Below are 20,492 nucleotides of genomic sequence, written 5' to 3' on the forward strand. Positions count from 1 at the left end.
TCAATATACTAATCTGTTTTAGTAGAATGAAAATGTATTAAGTACGGTTTATTTTTCACTGAAATTGAAATTATTTATTATTTTAACTGAATTACAAAGCCAGCCTGCATTGCAAATGATTGATCGAGCCACTCCATTAGAAAACCCACACAGTGGCTTTGCGACCAGCATAGATCCAGATCACTCTGCGCATCCACGCAGTCTGGTCAGGACCCATGCTGTTTGCTTTCAAAGCCTATTGCAATTAGAGAAACTGTTAGCAAACAGCATGGATCCAGACCAGACTGCGCATAGACCCGGACCAGACTGCGCGGGCTGGTCTGGATCCATGCTGGTCGCAATGCCATTATGTTGGTTTTCTTATGGCGCGGCTCATATATCATTTTCCAATGCCATTTAAAAATAAGATTTAATAAAATATAGGTTTATGACGCATTACATTGGACGGAATTTTTCTCAGTATGAAATAACTGATTGCTTAATAGTTTGCATCAATTTAAATCTGGTCTTTTATTATTTTTTTCGTTTTTGTTGTCTTCAACAAAAGGTATAGAAAAAGAACACAATTACTTTTTTTCTAAAATAGTGAAAAATACCTTGCACAAATATATACTTTCGTTTTAAATACACACTTGACACCGTAGTCTTTCCTTCAAATGAATTAAACGTTGTAAATCTATTATCTTGCATTACAATATTGATATAATATTATAATGATATTTGAGAAACATTCAAGTGTCCTGAAGCCCTCCTTCAACATTCACTAACTTTGGGGAGTTGACTTGACTGTCACCCGCCTTTATGTCCTAAGTAAAGACTAACTGTGGTGTTGGAGAAAATGTATATGAATATAGCCCATGATATGTAAAGGTAATGAATTGTCTAACCACGGTCGAATGCAACTGCAGTTACGACAAGAGCTGCCACAGGATATGGCGAGCTCGACTATTTCGATGCTGGATATAGTGTCAGTGGGTACATCTGAGGAATCTGGAGCTTAACTGAAGTGTTTAATGGCTTCAGTGTGTATGAATATATTGGACAGTTTCAAATGTATTTAATAATAACAGAGATAGAGGAAATTGTGTATTAACACTATAATAATTCAGGGAAAATTTCTGCAATAGTACTGCAATATGTGTCATATCATGTGGTTAATAATGTAGAACAACTGTTTTAAGTTTGAATCATAATTATTCAGTGTAACTGAGATAGAGCAAAAGTGCATCAAAACTTTAACCTGAAATTCTAAGTAAAAAAGTGGGCACCAATCATAACATTACTGCAAGAGTTATGGACCTTTTTGTCACATGATGTGGGTGATGATGTGAAACAATCATTTTAAGCTTAAAGCATGTCCATTTAGTAACAACAAAAATTTGATCATAATCAAACTGAAATTTTAAGTAAAACAGGGACACAATTCATTGAATGTTGATGCAATAGTTATGGCCCTTGTGTTATATGATGCGGGTGGTGTCAAGTTTGAATCAAATCAATTTGGTAATAAGAGAAAGTGAAAATGCATCAAAACTGACACTGATAAAACAAGTGGAAATATGAACTCTAAAACTCCTTTCAGTACATTGTAGGATAGATGTATGAAAGAAGATAGGAAAAAATTAAGTCAGTCAAGAGCGGATACAGTCGTCCAGTGGTAACACTGTCTTGGCTACCAATCCAGGGGTCGTGAGTTCGAGCCCCCACTCCTCCAACTAAAAATTACTAACACTTGGATAAGAGCCCCATGTATGGCTGCTGTACTGTGATGCACCTGGCATGCTAAAGAATCAGGGAAGCTTCTGGAATCAGTGTCTTCTGTATCTTGCACTTTCCTGCAGCTAACATTACTAAGTCTTCTGGAGGAGTCGCTCGTATGGGTTACCAGTGGCGACTACATACACATGAAACTGAATGCATCGTTCATTTGATTTGAGAATGTGAAAACAGACTGGGAATTAATTAGTAATGATGAGAAACAAACAAGACCAAATGTATTCAGTGATGAAGGCCATAATGGGTCTTTAAACAGTGCCAATGTACTTCTTTTTTTAATTTCAGGTACATATTCTGTTTTGCCTCCTAATATTGTTGTTCCCTTTTACCTAATAAATTTGGTAAAATCTACCTAGCAAAACCTACTTTAACAAAATTTGTAAAACTGAACAAACATGTATATTTGTCAATAATATTCTTATAAACAGTTCAAGTTTTCTATTACTTTTTACATGAGTCATAGAAACATGTGGGAGTTACCAGGTACAGGGGATAAATAGCACAGTTTAGCTAAATTCTCAATTTCAATTTTGTTGCAAGTGTAACACCCTCATAGTAAACACAAACCCACACACTGGGCGACACATAAAAGATCACTGGCAGGATAAACAACATCAATCTATGATTTCAATTTTAATGCATTTTATTACAGAATACAAGGTACCATCATTATCAATTCATATTCAATGGCGTGACATATAAATATTCATAAGTTAGGATAAATATTCAAAAGTTTATCAAGATTTGCAATTACTGATCACTTATTGACCATAATTTAATAACAAACAATTAACATTTTGTTGAATATTCTGATATTTTACAATATTCTGATATTTTACAGTCAAAACCAGACCTTTAAACGTGTAATTTACCTACGTTGTTTTTGTTTTTGTGTGGTCTAAAATCACACCGGACACAATCATAGGTCATTATGGTGACTAAATTTATCTACATCAGGTAATATGACTAACTGTTGCTACACATGACAGAGATAATCCTTTGTAAACAACATTGCTGACCTGAAAAACACTGACCAAATTTGGATGTCAAATATTGGACCATACCTATAAATAGGTACTATTGAAAACAGTCTCCTGTTTTGAGATATTACCCTTTTGACAATAACATTGCTGACATGAAAATTGAACTATATATTATAATAACCTCATGGTTAAATACATTGCAATTATATCACCATGGTGTACAATTTTACAATCGATTATACAGTCAACTATAGTTGCTATTATTGTTTGAGTTCTACCTGTATTAAATACTGTCCATAAATTTTCATTTTCAGAAATATAAAGTAGGTCAATTTTTGAAAATCATCCTAATCCGATGTTACAAAAAAACAGATAAAATGAAATGAGCCATGCCATGGGAAAACCAACATAGTGGCTTTGCGACCAGCATGGATCCAGACCAGCCTGCGCATCCGCGCAGTCTGGTCAGGATCCATGCTGTTCGCTAACAGTTTCTCTAATTGCAATAGGCTTTGAAAGCGAACAGCATGGATCCTGACCAGACTGTGCGGATGGGCAGGCTGGTCTGGATCCATGCTGGTCGCAAAGCCACTATGTTGGTTTTCTCATGGCGTGGCTCAAATATACATAAATCAAACAAATCTCAAAAAGAAACAAAATTATTGAAAAAGTACAATCCGGAAGTAAACAGTATTGTGAAAATAAATTACGGTAAGTGCTTTGTACTTTCTGAATAAATTTCTGAAAATCTTTCACGATTTCTTCTTTTTAGAAAACACCCAACTAAAGACTTCAGCGTTAATCATCAGTGCAAGGGTGAAAATTCAGAATTTACAGAAATTAAGTGAAAAGTTCAAATTCAAAGATTTACGGAAATTAACAAAATAGTTCAAGTACTTTGTCTACATGTATACTTTTTGAACTTAAAGCACTTTGCACTTTTAAAATTACTCCACATCTGCAAAAAATATCAATTTTCAGAAATACATGAATAATGCATGATATGTATTATACACAATGGTAAAAAACAAGAATAAATAATTCTATCTGGAAACTAAAATTAATATATTGCACATTAGCCCTGACTAGCATGCAAATATCCATGCCCGCTAGGAACATGACTGTTCGCATACTAACATACAGTACCAAACTTTATAAAACTGGGTGCCATTGGCCAAATTCATCCCTATTTTGCCACATTACAACATATTACAGCGCACTGACAACTGTGGTAGCAATGATCTAGTTGTCAAGGTGTTGGCAGTTGCGGGTTCAAGCTCCACTGGGGTCCTCATAGTGATAATTTAACTATGACAGAAAATTTAGTATTTCTGTATTAACTAAGTACCGGTACAAATTTAAGACTTACAGCTCAGTGGATTAATCAACAACCCCACCCCCCCCCCCCACCCCCTCTCTTTTGTACATATTCAAGGTTTCTGTTTTTGGGTAGATTAGGGGCAGCAAACTCTAATTTTTGAATTACCTGTCCATTTCTTTTTTTTTTTCAAACATCTATTTCCTACTTGTCAGTATAACGGTTATATTGTAAAATGGCGATGCACTGCTATTTGTACATATGGCCACCGGTACAGTCAAACAATTGATTTTGCCGATCCTGTAAATTTAACACTACCAAGTTCACATAAAACATCCACCAATCAATAATGACAAAGTGCATGGTAGCTAAAAGCATACATCTTTCGGTAAAGGGCAGTCAGCTGACCAATACAAATCAAAGTACATGCAAGTCATTGTCTCAGGATCAACAGAATTGATTTTTTGTTAAAATATATCTTAAAAACTTTTTTTATGTGTTAATAAATTTTGTCTTTATTTGAAACTAAATTTCAAAATTTACAAGTATAATGAATATTTTACTTCACTTTGAGAAAGGATGATATTTTACAAATTTGAAATCACTGAACCTTGTAAAATTCTACACTTAATTATGATGGCCCACACACAAAAGAAATGTTTCTGAACACTTAACAAAACCATTGTTCAATTAATAAACTTCAAAAGACATTGTTCATTAAAAGTATCTGATACTGAGCTATGCACTAATTTTGTATAAAAAAACCTACTTAAAACAAAGGCTGTTTTGTGTATTTTTTTCTCTGTACTTGAAGAGAGATAGTGATTTCAATATCAAGTAAGGCAAGATCGTTAAGGAAATTTAAGATAACTTATTTTCTCAAAGATAGAAGACATATTTTTCACTTACCTATCAGCGAAGGGCAAACTGATCTTTTTTCAGGACATGTGACATGCATTGCATTCATATAGTCAAGAAAATTACAACAGCTTTTAAGAGCGATAACTTATTTTCCAAAAGACAGAGGACAAATTATTCATTTACCTAGCAACAAAGGACAAACTGATCAATTTTTAGGACATGGGACATGCACAAGAAAATTACTTGTGCAGATGAATGTGTAGGAATGAAAGTCGATAAATGTATTACGAATATTAAAGATATTTTCAGAGATTTCAGAAAACAAATATAATTTTTCACTTTACATGAACAAAGATGACCTTTGTGTTTTCAGTAAAAATGGTTAATTTGTGGGGACATCAATGTGTAGAGGTAAATGTGAATGGGAAATTTATCTTGAAATCCAAGAAAAATAGTCCTGGGCAATACAGCTGAAATTGCCTTAGCCACTACCTGTTTTAAGCAAACACTTGTCTTGTTCCTTTACCCTTCTGAGTTTCTAAAATGGACTGGTCAATCATTCAATTTGGGCAGTACCACTTCTTATTCAAAGGGGTGTCCACTGAAAATATACTGATTGAATAGCCAACAGTGCAGGCACGGATGTGCAGGCCGATCTTGGTCTGCACTCGTCGCAAAGGCAAAATTGCTTGCCGTCAGCAGGCTAAAGGTTAGGCAACCAGCAAGCAAACTTCCCTAACTGACTTTTTATTTCAACTAAATGTATTTACCGGCCACCTGCCTTAAGCAGAAAGTTTGTGTCATTCTCCTAGTTGGCTGCTTAATACAGGTTTGACAGTAGAAGAAGTAGTTTTTCCTAAAATTTCCTATAGACTCAAGAAATTTACAAGGGGAACAATAGATCAACATAATTTTCAAGTATCACAAAGTCACCTTGACTGGGGAAGCGGTATTTCTCAGGAAGAACATTACTGTGTATTTAATTTCTTTAATCACATTTCCTCAAGAACATGAATTTGGAGGTTAGAAATAGTATAACTACACACAGTTTCTCAGAAACAAATTATTTTAACATGGTAGAAAACCTACCTCTAAATATTTTCAACAGGCATAACTTTTTCTAAAGGGGCAAAGTCTAACTGTATCTCTCTAAAATGTAATACTGTCTATCCTGCCATAATGGCCACCTCCGAATAAAGGCTGCTACTGTAAACCCTGTTTATAATGGCCGATATTTTCTTTTCCCCGTTAAACAATTTATAGAGAAAATTTAAAAAAACTTGTGTTGAGTGACCACTTGTCAACAAAGACCATTATTTTTAATTCCCCAAGCGAGGTCAATACAGACTGGGTTGACTGTATTTCTGACCTGAAATCATTTACAACTTGCACTAAATAATTAATGTATATGTCTATGTATCATAATAACTGATGGAGAGCAAAGTTCACTTTTTCCACGTTTAACTTAAATAATTCATAATAATTGATGGATTTTCCATGTGGGGGTGGAGGGATGGCGGATAACATGCTTTTCACTCATTTTTTTATGCATTTGCTATAAAATGCAACAAAAGATCTGTATTCCATGTTAATTTTGACATTTATATGACTGTTCAAAACTACATTTATTTAGATTGCTATCTTTCCCAAATGTTCTCTAGGCATGGGAAATAGAGATCAATATAATTGCACCTTTACTAATCCTACCAGGTGTTCTGTATTACAAAAGTGGATCTATTGTGACATTTTGATACAAGCAAAACTGTATTATCTGCACTATAATTTACCTACTGGTACTTCGTTTTATTATTGGCTTGTTAAAAGTTAATTTTTTACCATATGTAAGTTGACAGAATTATAGGAACCATGTCTTGAGGGGTAAATCAAACACAAATGAATAAATCTTTAATGATTTTGTTGTGCAAAAAAGTATGATATTGTGTCTGAAACAGTTTTCATTTTCCACTTAATTGTGTAATTGCAAGGGAAGTAAACTAATAGATCTCTACTTATAAGTACTAGCCCAAGGCAAGAGTTGTCATTCTTTGTGGATCACAACTTTAAATTAAAAATTAAAACTTCTGTTATTGATATTAACAAAACTATCATAAACTTCACATTTGGGAAATCATTTTTGGTTATTTCAAGGACTTGGAAATTAATTTCTAGACTTTATTTAATGTAATACTATCATTGAAAATTATAGGGCCTATCTCTATGTTCTCTGATATTAAAATTAACAGTACACAATATAAATGCTTTCGAAAGTAACAAGTAATGGTAAACATAATTTTTATATTTTGATTAAATGCCATGTAGTTAAATGTTAAAGTAATATTATCTTTGACAGCAGGTGAAAGAGTGTGGGAGGCATTCTATTTTTGTATTAATTGCCTGCAAAAGGTTTTTGCAAAACAGACGATGTTATTTCATCTGTTGGCCCACACTTTAAAATATAATCACAAGAACTAAGAATTTGCATTTTTTTAAATAACAAAAAACAACAACAAAAAACAACAGCAACAAAACAACAACACCACATCACTGAAATCAAGGAATTTCATTTCACAGCCTAAATAAGTTTTAAAATGGCTTAAACTTGTACTTCTTGGAAGGTTAAAAGTATTCCTTATTAAGTATCTAATATCTCATTTATCTTTGTGTTTAAAACAATGCATCACCATAAAACAAAAGTTTTATCAGGCAGAAAATGCTTAGTTAATGTTGCTTGAAAAACAGCTGTCAATAATTCATGTCCCATGTGTATGTACATTCAAAATGCTATAAAAATGTTAATTGGCAGAATTTTATTTGTGCCTACAGAAAAAAATGGTTTACATGGTAATTCAAGGTGTTGGAATGGTTTATTTAAGAAATAATCATTAATGTAAAGGAAAAATGTGTTGCAACATTATCAATACATGAAAAAGACTGTTACAGGGCATAGCCCAAGTGAATTATTCTGGCAACATTATGACCAATTTTGAGTGTATTTATTTAAGTAAAACACAATTTTTCAGAGTTTAGATGTGCAGAAATTTAACCATAAGTGTTTGCCCGACAGTTAGATATCAAAGAATCTGAAAAAATGAACTGTTAAAAATCAGATGATAAAATGCAAGAAGGCATTGTTTATTTTCATTTTAGCATGCTCTGTAAAACATCATGATAAAATTATGCTTAATTTAATTAATCCAAGTTGTAATGAACTGGACATCATGGGTTATCTGACATAAAACAAACTTCATAACATTTTCAGTCATGTGCAGCAACCGTTGTTTATTGCGGATTTTACAATGCTTGACATCCTTCTTTCTTTAATAAACAAGAAAGAAACTGAGCAATTTTAGAATACCCTCAATCCAGTACAATAAGTCTGAACTAAGATATAAAAAATTTTATGCAAATTAAGCAGTGGGAATACAGGCTGCATAAATGTACTTTCCTTTTACATCCAGTATGACAGATCAGCAATTTGATATGTTTCTCTAATAAACAGATGTTACAAATGTATCAATTTATATTTCTTGGAAATTTGATAATACATTACTGAATTATATCATTTCTCGTATATCTTGGTGTACATAATACTGTAAAATAATTTAATTTCGTGGGCATAAAATTTCAGCTTTGGTCAAAAGTGTCATTTCGTGGGCATAAAATTTCATGGTTTTGGCCAAAAGTCCTATTTCAGGGGCATAAAATTTCACGGTTTTGGTCAAAAGTCCTATTTCAGGGGCATAAAATTTCATGGTTTTGGTCAAAAGTCCTATTTCAGGGGCATAAAATTTCATGGTTTTGGTCAAAAGTGCTATTTTGTGTGGATATGATCTCATGGATTTAAAATTCAGAAGATGAAATTAAATGGGAATATTACTTGCTTTTTAAAAAAAAAAAAAATCTTATTTGGTGGATTGAATCAACTATGAAATTTATGTAAATTAGTGTTCATAAAATTTCATGATTCTGCAATATATCATCCTAAACATTAAGAGATATATCATCATTTAGGGATGTAGAGTCTGAGATATGAAAATTATAACTATTTTTCAAGAATTTGTTATACCGGTAATATAAGAAAGACATACCTTCTCCTACAATAAAAACTCTTCTAAAGTATTTTGTGTATCGAGTACCCAATATTTTTAATCTAGCATATTACTCTTAATACATACACACAGGACATTACATTTTGCAAAAGGGGACTTTTTATTCAGGAGCCAAATTTCACACACACCAAACCCCTACGCCCAAACTTCTTATATTTTTAAAAAAAAATCCTAATAAATGTATCAGCTATAAATCAAACTTCTCATGAATGATACGGGGTAGGGAATGGAGTAATTATACAGATAATACGGTAAGTCTCAATCAATCAAATCAGTGGTAAGGGCAATGGATTGGATGTCTGTAAGACTGACTACTTCTAAAATTCTGAAACTTGATTAAAATGGACAATTACTTTTTCATTTTCAAAATGTTTAGAACTTGTATTACATGAACACTATTTATCAACAAGAGCTGTCACTAATGGTGACAAATGCCCCCGCAGCACCTTGACCTTTGACCTGGTGACCCCAAAGTCAATAGGGGTCATGTACTCAATAAGTACTATCAGCATGTGAAGTTTGAAGGCCCTGGGTGCAGTGGTTCGCAAGTAAAGTGCCTTCATGCAAAAAGTTAACATTGGCCCCTGTGACCTTGACCTTTGACCCCAAAGTCAGTAGGGGTCGTGTACTCAATAAGTACTATCAGCATGTGAAGTTTGAAGGTCCTGGGTGCAATGGTTCGCGAGTAAAGTGCCTTCATGCAAAAAGTTAACATTGGCCCCTGTGACCTTGACTTTTGACCTTTGACCCCAAAGTCAGTACGGGTCGTGTACTCAATAAGTACTATCAGCACGTGAAGTCTGAAGGTCCTGGGTGCAGTGGTTTGCAAGTAAAGTGCATTCATGCAAAAAGTTAACATTGTGACGAACTAACGAACAAACGAACGAATGGATGGACAGTTGAAAACTAATATGCCTCCCTTCGGAGGCATAACAAATTCACTTATTTGCTAGGAATGTGAGCTAATGATGTAAAATTTCACACAACACAATGGTGTATATATTTTAATCTGAATGAAATACTATCTGCTTTCTATAAGTTTCCAGAAACCCAGTACTCTGTACACAGAATATTTGAAATTTTTAGGTCCAAGTTTTAATTTCTGACGCTGAAATTTGATTAAAATCAATTAAGAGCAGTTAATATCTTCAGTTTTCCTTACAAACTTTTTTGACAATACAAGTGATAATACAATTTATATATACAGTGATTTTCAACAAAAAAAAGATTTTACATAAAAGCTCATATTTTGATTTCTTGGAAGGTCAAAAGTATTCCAAATGAAGTATCTTTTTCCTCATTTGTCTTTTTAATAAAATAAAACATCCTCGTAAGAAGTTGATTAATTACATGAAAATGAAGATCTCAAGGCTTTTGTTATAAAACAAGTTCTTCACTTAGAAAAATAAACACCATCCATTTATCAAAAAGTATAATTGAGCCGTGCCATGAGAAAACCAACATAGTGGCTTTGCGACCAGCATGGATCCAGACCAGCCTGCACATCCCAGAAGTCTGGTCTGGATCCATATTGTTCGCTAATGGTTTCTTCAATTGCAATAGGGTTTGAAAGCGAACAGCATGGATCCTGACCAGACTGCGCAGATGCGCAGGCTGGTCTGGATCCATGCTGGTCGCAAAGCCACTATGTTGGTTTTCCCATGGCACGGTTCAATTATAAAGACAAATTATACTATAAATCTGGTATGCAAGCAGCTACTTCCTTCATATGTTTGATTTAGAAATTCAGATATATGCAAAACCTTTATATGAAGTTTTTATGACTATTTTATTAGTCAGATTAATTTTGTGGTTTTGAGCTATCATTGCGGTATGTTACATTACAACAACAAGCTGTGTAGATCAAATGAGCTTGACACATCAATTTCTTAACGGAAATTACATAAAACGAGCAATTTCACTGTATATAAAAATCACTAGTTCCGTGAAAATTGACAAGATTATCTGTCATTTCCATGAAAATTGACATATATGTGCAATAAATGCATAGCCTTTCTTAGAAAATAGATGCAAAAGTTCAGAAACCTGTAACTTAAATGCCGAAGGTTGTTTGCATACATTATAGATATTCAAAATAGGTCATGGGTTAATTGCATTTATAATCACATGTATCAAAATATGACAATGAAATAATAGTTTCAAAATGAATCCTTAATATGCTTACCAAAAAAACAGGACACTGCACTAGAATGCTGATCTTGATGACACAAGTATTACAGTCAGTTTGGTTTGCCTAAGGTGGAACAACTTCATTCTGTTATTTACAGATACAGTTTTGTCTGTCTGTCTGTCTGTCTTACACTATTTTCAATATTATTTTAACCTTTAGCCTGCTGGTGGCAAGTGATTTTCCCTTCGCAATCAGTGCAGACCTCTAGAGTGCTTCAAACCTATTTATTTTTAACTTTCCACGTATGTTGCCCTAAAAATAGCCTAACACTAGATTATTGGCAAGTACTAAATCATTAAGTGCAGTTACAGCAGGACCATGATGAATGCTCAACAAAATATTTAAAACCCGTGTGCAACAAAAACCCCTCGTGCAGAAACATCTGCTTTTGTTTGAAATTTGTGACATTTTGCCTAAATAGTTCAATTTTCCGATTTCCGCACTTACAATGAAAAATTCAGGTATTTAAAGAGGTTTAAATGCTTACAGAGGCTTGTCTACAGACAGAAGATCATGGACAGAGGAAAAATAATGATCAGCCGATACGAGATGATCTGATAATATGACAGTAATCGAGAGACTGACATTTCGATTTCTTCTGCTGCCGACATTTTAGCGTCTTGCATTTCTGTTGGTCATGAAACTTTATGTGCAGATCAAATATATTGGATATTGGGTTAATAAACGTTTGATATGAATTTTCATTTTTAAACAAGACTGGCAGACTGTCACAAAATACGCCCATCATCGAAACTTGGCCTTATTCATGGGCCATAATCAAAGATTGCCTGAGACGATTTCTCTGGTTATCAAACTTGGCCAAGATATTATGCCCACAAACATTGTAAGCAAGTTTGGTGAAGATCAGATAAAAACTGTTCAACTTAGAGAGCAGACAAGGCTAATATATATTCCCAGATTTCGAGAAATTAAAGGGCCATAATCCAACAGTGCCTGGGGTGATTTGGCTGATTATTGAACTTGGCTGAGATATTATGCCCACAAACATTATCTGCAAGTTTGTGGAAGATCAAATGAAAATTGTTCGACTTAAGAGATCGGACAAGGCTAAATTTGCAGTTTTTCGAGTAATTCAAAGGCCATAATCCAAGAGTGCCCGAGGCGATTTTGCTGGTAATAGAACCTGGACGAGATATTATGCCCAAAAACATTGTCACCAAGTTTGGTGAAGATCAAATAAAAACCGTGTGACTTGGAGAGTGGACAAGGCCAAATTTGCAGATTTCGAGTAATTCAAGAGCCACAACCCAAGAGTGCCAGGTGTGTTTTTGCTGGTTATCGAACATGGCCGAGATATAATGCCCACAAACATTGTCACCAAGTTTGGTGAAGATCTGATGAAAACTATTTGACTTAAAGAGCATACATGCTTTTGGACACCACCCGCCCGCCTACCACAGGTGTTCACATAATACGCCTCGCTCTTTCATAGACGGACATATAACAAGAGCACCGCCTTTCTTTTTTTTTTGTATAATAGAAATATTGTCCTACAGTCTAAAAAGGGCCATCATTCTTGCAAAAAGCAGGATAGAGTTATGTTTCTTGATGTACAGTGTCCACTTATGATGGTGAAAAACTGTTGCAAGTTTTAAAGCGATAGCTTTGATAGTTTATGAGAAAAGTTGACTTAAACATAATATTCAACCAATAAAAGGTTTTTTCTAAGTCCAAAAGGGGCAATAATTATTGCAAAAAGCAGGATGGAGTTATGTTGCTTGCTGTACAGGGTCAGCTTATGATGGTAAACAAGATTTGCAAGTTTTAAAGCAATAGCTTTGATGGTTTAAGAGAAAAAGTTGACCTAAACATAAAACTTAACCAAGAAATCTGATATTTTCTAAGTCCAAAAGGGGCCATAAATCTTGCAAAAAGCAGGATGGAGTTATGTTTCTTGCTGTACAGGGTCAGCTTATGATGGTGAACAAGTGTTGCAAGTTTTAAAGCAATAGCTTTGATAGTTTAGGATAAAAGCTGACCTAAACATAAAATTTAACCAAGAAAACTGATTTTCTAAGTCCAAAAGGGGCAATAATTCTTGCAAAAAGCAAGATGGAGTTATGTTTCTTGATGTACAGGGTATGCTTATGATGGTGAACAAGTATTCCAAGTTTCAAAGCAATAGCTTTGATAGTTTAGGAGAAAAGTTGACCTAAACATAAAACTTAACCAAGAAATCTGATATTTTCTAAGTACAAAAGGGGCCATAAATCTTGCAAAAAGCAAGATGGAGTTATGTTTCTTGCTATACAGGGACAGCTTATGATGGTGAACAAGTATTCCAAGTTTCAAAGCAATAGCTTTGATAGTTTAGGAGAAAAGCTGACCTAAACATAAAACTTAACCAGGCAACACCGACGCTGACAACCGCTCAAGTGATGACAATAACTCATCATTTTTTTTCAAAAAATCAGATGAGCTAAAAATGGCTGACACATTGCTGGTATGGACCATCAATGAAAAAGTAAAATAACGGGTAATTGGCAAGATGAATCATAACACAATTTGTTGCTGACCATATACACGATATATTCTGTACAGAACTTTAGCTTCCCTTTCGTCCAATAGGTATTTCTTTGCTAGCTTATATCCTGTATCTTGTCATTAACCTTTAGCCTGCTGGCGGCAAGTTGCCTTTGCGACCGCACTGTTCGCTATTTAGTCAGTAAATTTATATAAACTCCCCTTTGAATAATAAGTGGTACAGCCCAAATTGAAGATGGACCAATCCAATTTAGAAATTTAGCAGGGTAAAGGTTAGTTAACCATACATCTAATAAATGTTTACCAGTACTTGTATACATGTAATGTAACTTATAAACTAGAAAATGCTTTTGTAAAAAAGCGCATGTCTCCCCAAATGCAAAGTCCTATAGGCAAGAAGTCAATAGGGGTCAGGAGGGAAAGTCAAAGAGACACTGATGGTTGGCTGCAATAGGGATCATCTACTTGGCATGTCCAGTCATCCCGCTAAATTTCAACACTCTTGGCCTAGTGGTTCTCAAGTCACTGTTCAGGCTCCTGTGACCTTGACCTTTGATCAAGTGACCTCAAAATAAATAGGGGTCATCTACTCTGCATGTCCAATCATCCTATTAAGTTTCAACATTGTAGGTCAAGTGGTTCTCAAATTATTTCCAAAAAATGATTTTACATGAACAGGCCACTGTGACCTTGACCTTTAATTGACTGACTCCAAAATCAATAGGAGTCATCTACTCTGCATGTTCAATCATCCTATGAAGTTTCAACATTCTGGGTCAAGTGGTTCTCAAGTTATTGATCGGAACTGGTTATCAATGTTCAGGCCCCTGTGACCTTGACCTTTAACGGCGTGACCCCAAAAACAATAGGGGTCATTTACTCTGTATGAACAATCATCCTATGAAGTTTCAAAATTCTGGGTCGAGAGGTTCTCAAGTTATTGATTGGAAATGGTTTTCCATGTTCAGGCCCCTGTGGCCTTGACCTTTAACAGAGTGACCCCAAAATCGTTAGGGGTCATCTACTCTGCCTGACCAATCATCCTATGAAGTTCCATCATTCTGGGTCAAGTGGTTCTCAAGTTACTGACCGGAAATGGTTTTCAATGTTCAGGCCCCTGTGACCTTGACCTTTAATGGAGTGACCCCAAAATCAATAGGGGTCATCTACTCTTCATGATCAATCATCCTATGAAGTTTCAACATTCTGGGTCAAGTGGTTCTCCAGTTATTGATCGGAAATGGTTTTCAATGTTCAGGCCCCTGTGACCTTGACCTTTGACGGAGTGACCCCAAAATCAATAGGGGTCATCTACTCTTCATGACCAATCATCCTATGAAGTTTCAACATTCTGGGTCAAGTGCTTCTCCAGTTATTGATCGGAAATGGTTTTCAATGTTCAGGCCCCTGTGACCTTGACCTTTGACGGAGTGACCCCAAAATCAATAGGGGTCATCTACTCTTCATGACCAATCATCCTATGAAGTTTCAACATTCTGGGTCAAGTGGTTCTCCAGTTATTGATCGGAAATGGTTTTCAATGTTCAGGCCCCTGTGACCTTGACCTTTAATGGAGTGACCCCAAAATCAATAGGGGTCATCTACTCTTCATGACCAATCATCCTATGAAGTTTCAACATTCTGGGTCAAGTGGTTCTCTAGTTATTGATCGGAAATGGTTTTCAATGTTCTGGCCCCTGTGACCTTGACCTTTGACGGAGTGACCCCAAAATCAATAGGGGTCATCTACTCTTCATGACCAATCATCCTATGAAGTTTCAACATTCTGGGTCAAATGGTTCTCTAGTTATTGATCGGAAATGGTTTTCAATGTTCAGGCCCCTGTGACCTTGACCTTTGACGGAGTGACCCCAAAAACAATAGGGGTCGTCTACTCCAGCAGCCCTACACCCCTATAAAGTTTGAAGGTTCTAGGTCAAATGGTTCTCCAGTTATTGCTCGGAAATGAAGTGTGACGTACGGACGGACGGACGGACAGACGGACGGATGGACAGGGCAAAAACAATATGTCTCCTGGGGGAGACATAATGATCAAACCTCTGCAAAAAATTAGCTACAATATCAAGCAAGTGGCTTAAAAATACAAGTAAAAGAACATCATTTAGGTTTTAGAAGTGTTTCATTACATTTGATGTCATATTCTAGAAAAAGAAATAGTAATGCACTGAATATAGCGTTTTTTCCCCACAACAAGCTGATGATGAAATTTATGGGTTTTGTATTACGCTGTTTTTAAATGCAGTTTGATCAAGAACAAGGTTTTTCTTTTCTTGGAAAATGAAAATTTCCTTATCCATTCATAAAATATTATGACACACATAACTATTGTATTACAAAATCCATTATACTTAAACATATGATACAAAGTATGTCAAATGAGAACAAAAAGGCTTGACATTGTTTGACGGACAAAATGTATTTCACTAAAATAATACTTAGTGGGTTAATTTTGACTTTTAAACTAGAGCTATCATTGGAAGTGATTAACTCCCCTGCAATATTGCTTTTGTGAAAGCAAAAAAAGAGCCCTTTACTAGGCAGCCTTTAGACTGACCCCTGGAAAAACTTCTAAACATCTACAGTACATTGTGATGTGTGCTGGAATTCCCTTGGAAGTGTGGAAGTTGTATGTACCACAATTTTTAGCAACAGACAAACTAACTGTTATCTGACTCCTATAATATACCAGCTTCAGACTTTGTTTGCATGTGTCCAAGTTACAGGATTAACATTTTAAATATAAAACTGCCCCATTGTCTACTTTTAAGATTGTGTTTGTTAAAAATTTTGAGTTGCAAAACAATATTTTCCATCAAACTTAGAAACTTTTTGAAACCTGACCCAGATCACAGTATATTCGTAACTTGTCACCAGAAGGTAAGTTTTTATCATGACAACTTGAAAATTTTAAAACTGATTATGAATTAAGTTTGTTTATCTATATCAGTTGTCACCTCTTCTTCCCCTTCAAAGTTATACTGTTGCACCATTTGAGCCAATTGTGTAAGTCTATCTGATGCTGTCTTACCTCCGGTAACTGAAGGTGGCTTCAGAGTTTCCACTGTAACAGTGGCATTGGTCATTTCTGCCCCAGCCCCCATTGGGGTATCCAGCCCCAGATTTGGGGGATTCAAACTGTCTGAACTCCTACCACTACTGCCTAACGATGACATATCGTTTTCACTACTTGTTTGCGAAACATCACTAAAACTTCTACCTCGATCTTTATCCACTGGTGGCATAAGTTTTGGTGAATCTTTAATCTGAGTTTCGAAATCTGTCTTCGGCACCAGTGACACAGGTGGTGAAGGTGCTGGTATTAATGTCTTTGGTGGATCTGCTTTGATACCACTAGAACTTTCATTAGAATCCACATGCAATGAATCTAAGTCTGCATTTAAACTAGTTTGGGTTTGGCTTTCTTTGGATTTTTTCTTTAATCTATAGGAATGGTTAGAACGGGAACTATACGGTAAGGGACTACTTTCACTATGTACACGTCTTTCTGGAGTGCCACTTCTGCTTCTACCACTGCTATCATGTGTATCAGTAAGAGATGTTGACCTTCCTCTAAGTTTGACCTTTGACAGATTCTCTGAGCTGGGTTTTCTTTTTGGACTCTGAGAACTACTTCTTGACTGATCTTGTTGTATTTTTAGCTCTGCTGCTAATCTCGACTTCGTAAGTTTTGCTCGAGTAAGCTGTTCTTTACGCTTTGATTTCATTTTCCTGGACATATCTTCCAGTGGTATCTCCTGAGGTGCAGGACTACCTTCATGTGAGCTGGAATCATGTCTGTTGGCAATTTCGCTTGGTGGCTGGTGCAAGGATTGGAAAGCCATTTCAGAAGTCGCTTCTTCCGCCACTTCTACCTCCTCGGCAGTAGTATCCTTATTCACTTCTGCATTTGAACGTGGAATGGTCGAACTTGATTCCGTACCCTGCTCAACGTAGATGGACTGGGTCCGTTCAATACGACGATCTTGCTGATCACTTGAAGCAGAGGAAAACTGACCAGGACTGGCTCCTGATTGGATGGAAGTATGATCATGTGACCTACTCTCTGATTGCACTGAAGTTGAGGACTGTGTCCTCCTTTCTGTGGTACTGCCTGATACCCTGACAGCATGAACCCGACCTGAAAGATCAAACAACCTTCTTATCAATTAGGTTTAATTAGAAAAAAAATATTTTGGAATTTTACTTTTAAGTCAACACTGGAAAACCTGGTTATCTTGAAGAAATGTTTAAGTCCCATCAAAACTCTGTCTTTATAATAATGTATTTTCACTCTAAGTCAAAGTCCATACATTGTGATTTTACACTGTATCATCGTGTGTTTATGTCCCTTCAATCAAATTCGTAAGTATGCAAATACATCTTGATGTGTGGAAGTAAAAAATGTTGCCTGCATAAAGGTGTGATCATGTGTTGAAGACATGAGTAAAAAAAACTGGAAAAAAAAAAATGTTTCAAACTACTTAATACTCTCAAAATGTATATTAAATGTACATGTCTTATCTGCATGTATATGAAGCTTTGGCAATAGATTCAGTTATCTTGAAGCAAATGGAATTCAAGATATCAAACTAAATAGGGATAATTTTGTAAAAACTGATTTTAACTTTGTCGAGTGAATTCTGTGAACAGTTCCCATAAAAACACTAAGACTTCTGTAAATAAAATGATATCTGTCAGAACAGATTTAAAGCCCTATACAGCTTTCCAAGCACAGCAAGATAACAATTTTTATAAAATTACCAACAACTATGTAAATCCTAAAATTTACATAAATGATGAAGCTCTGTGGTTCAGTTTTAATCAGCATGACAGTTTTATGTCTGGGTAACAGCAAACTAACCTGGTATAGGACCTGATCTACTGAATGTTCCATGGCTAGCTGCCTCCGACGGAATGTCCAACAATTTCTCAATCATCTGCATTTTCTGGTGTCTTGCCTTCATTCGACCTTTTGTCAGTCTCTGCTTCGCTGCCATGCAGCGTATGTGATCATCAAATATAAACCTTGCGGCAAGTAAGGGGACAGGACGCGCATGGTGGGACGAAGCGGGTTTATGCACAGTAATGTGTAGTGATCTGCTATCTTCTTTATCACCCGTAACTTCAATATTCTGAATAGACAAAAAAATTGTTATTTATCTGTTGTGTTTTCAAAAGAATTTTGGTAAGGTAAAGCAAGTTTCAAAATAATTCTGATCAGGTAAGGAGAGTTTCAAAACAATTTGATGAGGTAGTTGGGTTTCAAAACATATTTTGATTAGGTAAAATGGGTTTCAAAACAATTCTGGTGAGGTAAGGTGGGTTTTAACACAGTTTTGATTAAGTAAAGCTGGTTTCAAAACAATTATGATAAGGTTGGACAGGTTTCAAAACAATTTTGAGTTGAAAAGGTGGTAACTGTTATATATGGTATCTGTAGTGTTTTGAAAAGAATTTTGGTAAGGTAAAGCAAATTTCAAAATAATTTTGATTAGGTAAGAATGGTTTCAAATTATTTTGATGTGGTGAAGTGGGTTTAAAAACAATTTTGATAAAGTAGTTGGGTTTCAAAACAAATTTTGATTTTTAAACAATTTTTATGAGGTAAAGTGGGTTTCAAAACACTTTTGATTAGTTAAGGTGGGTCTGAGAAGGTATTAAGGTTGATTTTAACACAGTTTTGATTAAGTAAAGCTGGTTTCAAAACCATTTTAATAAGGTAAGGCAGGTTTCAAAACAATATTGAGTACTTAAGGCAGGATATCAAAAAAAATTAAAACTATTTTGATAAGGTAAGGCAAGTTTCAAAACAATTTTGATTAGGAAAGGAGGGTTTCAAAACAATTTTGATGAGATGAATTGTGTTTTAAAACAATTTTGTGAAGTAAGGTGGGTTTTGAAATTTTGATTTCTAAACAATTTTGATTAGGTAAGGTGGGTTTGAGGAGGTAAGGTGGGTTTTAACACAGTTTTGATTAAGTAAAGCTGGTTTCAAAACCATTTTAATAAGGTAAGGCAGTTTTCAAAACAATTTTGAGTAGTTAAGGTGGACATCAAAAACAAAAAAATTTTGATGAGGTAAAGTGGGTTTCAAAACAATTTTGATTAGGTAAGGTGGGTTTTAACACAGTTTTGATTAGGTAAAGCGGGTTTCAAAACAATTTTGATTAGGTTATGCAGATTTCAAAGTGATACTGATGGGATAAAGTTGGTTCCAAAACAAATTTGATTAGGTAAGGCAGGTTTCAAAGCAATTTTAATGAGGGAAGGTGGGTTTCAAAACGAACAAAAATTTAAACTTAATAAAGAAACCAACATTTTTTACTGTTGCCTTTTGTAAAGGACAACAAAGCGAGTATCTATTATCGGAGTTAATTAACAGTACTGGTATTGTTATCTACTAGTGCTTTTTTCTAGGAAATTGACTTAATCGGTCAAAGTCAGCCCTCCATAATAGCAAAACAAATCTACATTTTGAAGCGTTATTAGCCTTACAAATACGTAGAAATGTTCGCCTTCAAAGAATAAAGGTCATTTGATATATATCTTAGATGTACATGACCCCTCATAATGGTTATATACTTGCAAAACAATACAATTGTACATACAAATCTAACAAATTATCAGATATCTTTAAAACTGCTTCACTCGTCTAGTTTTTTTTTCAAAAGATTTTTTGTTTGTTTCATGTATAATAAAGTAATCTGTCTAATGGTATATTTTACCAG

General features: G+C 35.0%; 1 protein-coding gene across 2 annotated transcripts in view; it reads right to left on the minus strand.

Moving 5' to 3' along the window:
• Window positions 1-2,396: 2,396 nt before the first annotated feature.
• LOC128554415 (protein CLEC16A-like) overlaps window positions 2,397-20,492 on the minus strand; it is a 181,945-nt gene continuing 163,849 nt past the window's right edge. For both annotated transcript variants that reach the window (XM_053535705.1, XM_053535701.1), the window contains exons 21-22: window positions 18,626-18,896; window positions 2,397-17,902 (exon numbers count right to left, since the gene is read on the minus strand). In XM_053535705.1, the coding sequence (XP_053391680.1) occupies window positions 16,689-17,902; window positions 18,626-18,896 (1,485 nt within the window). In that variant the 3' untranslated portion in view covers window positions 2,397-16,688. The remainder of the gene's footprint in view (window positions 17,903-18,625; window positions 18,897-20,492) is intronic.

This window comes from Mercenaria mercenaria, chromosome 2 (assembly GCF_021730395.1).
Source record: "Mercenaria mercenaria strain notata chromosome 2, MADL_Memer_1, whole genome shotgun sequence".
NCBI classification, from domain to species: domain Eukaryota; kingdom Metazoa; phylum Mollusca; class Bivalvia; order Venerida; family Veneridae; genus Mercenaria; species Mercenaria mercenaria.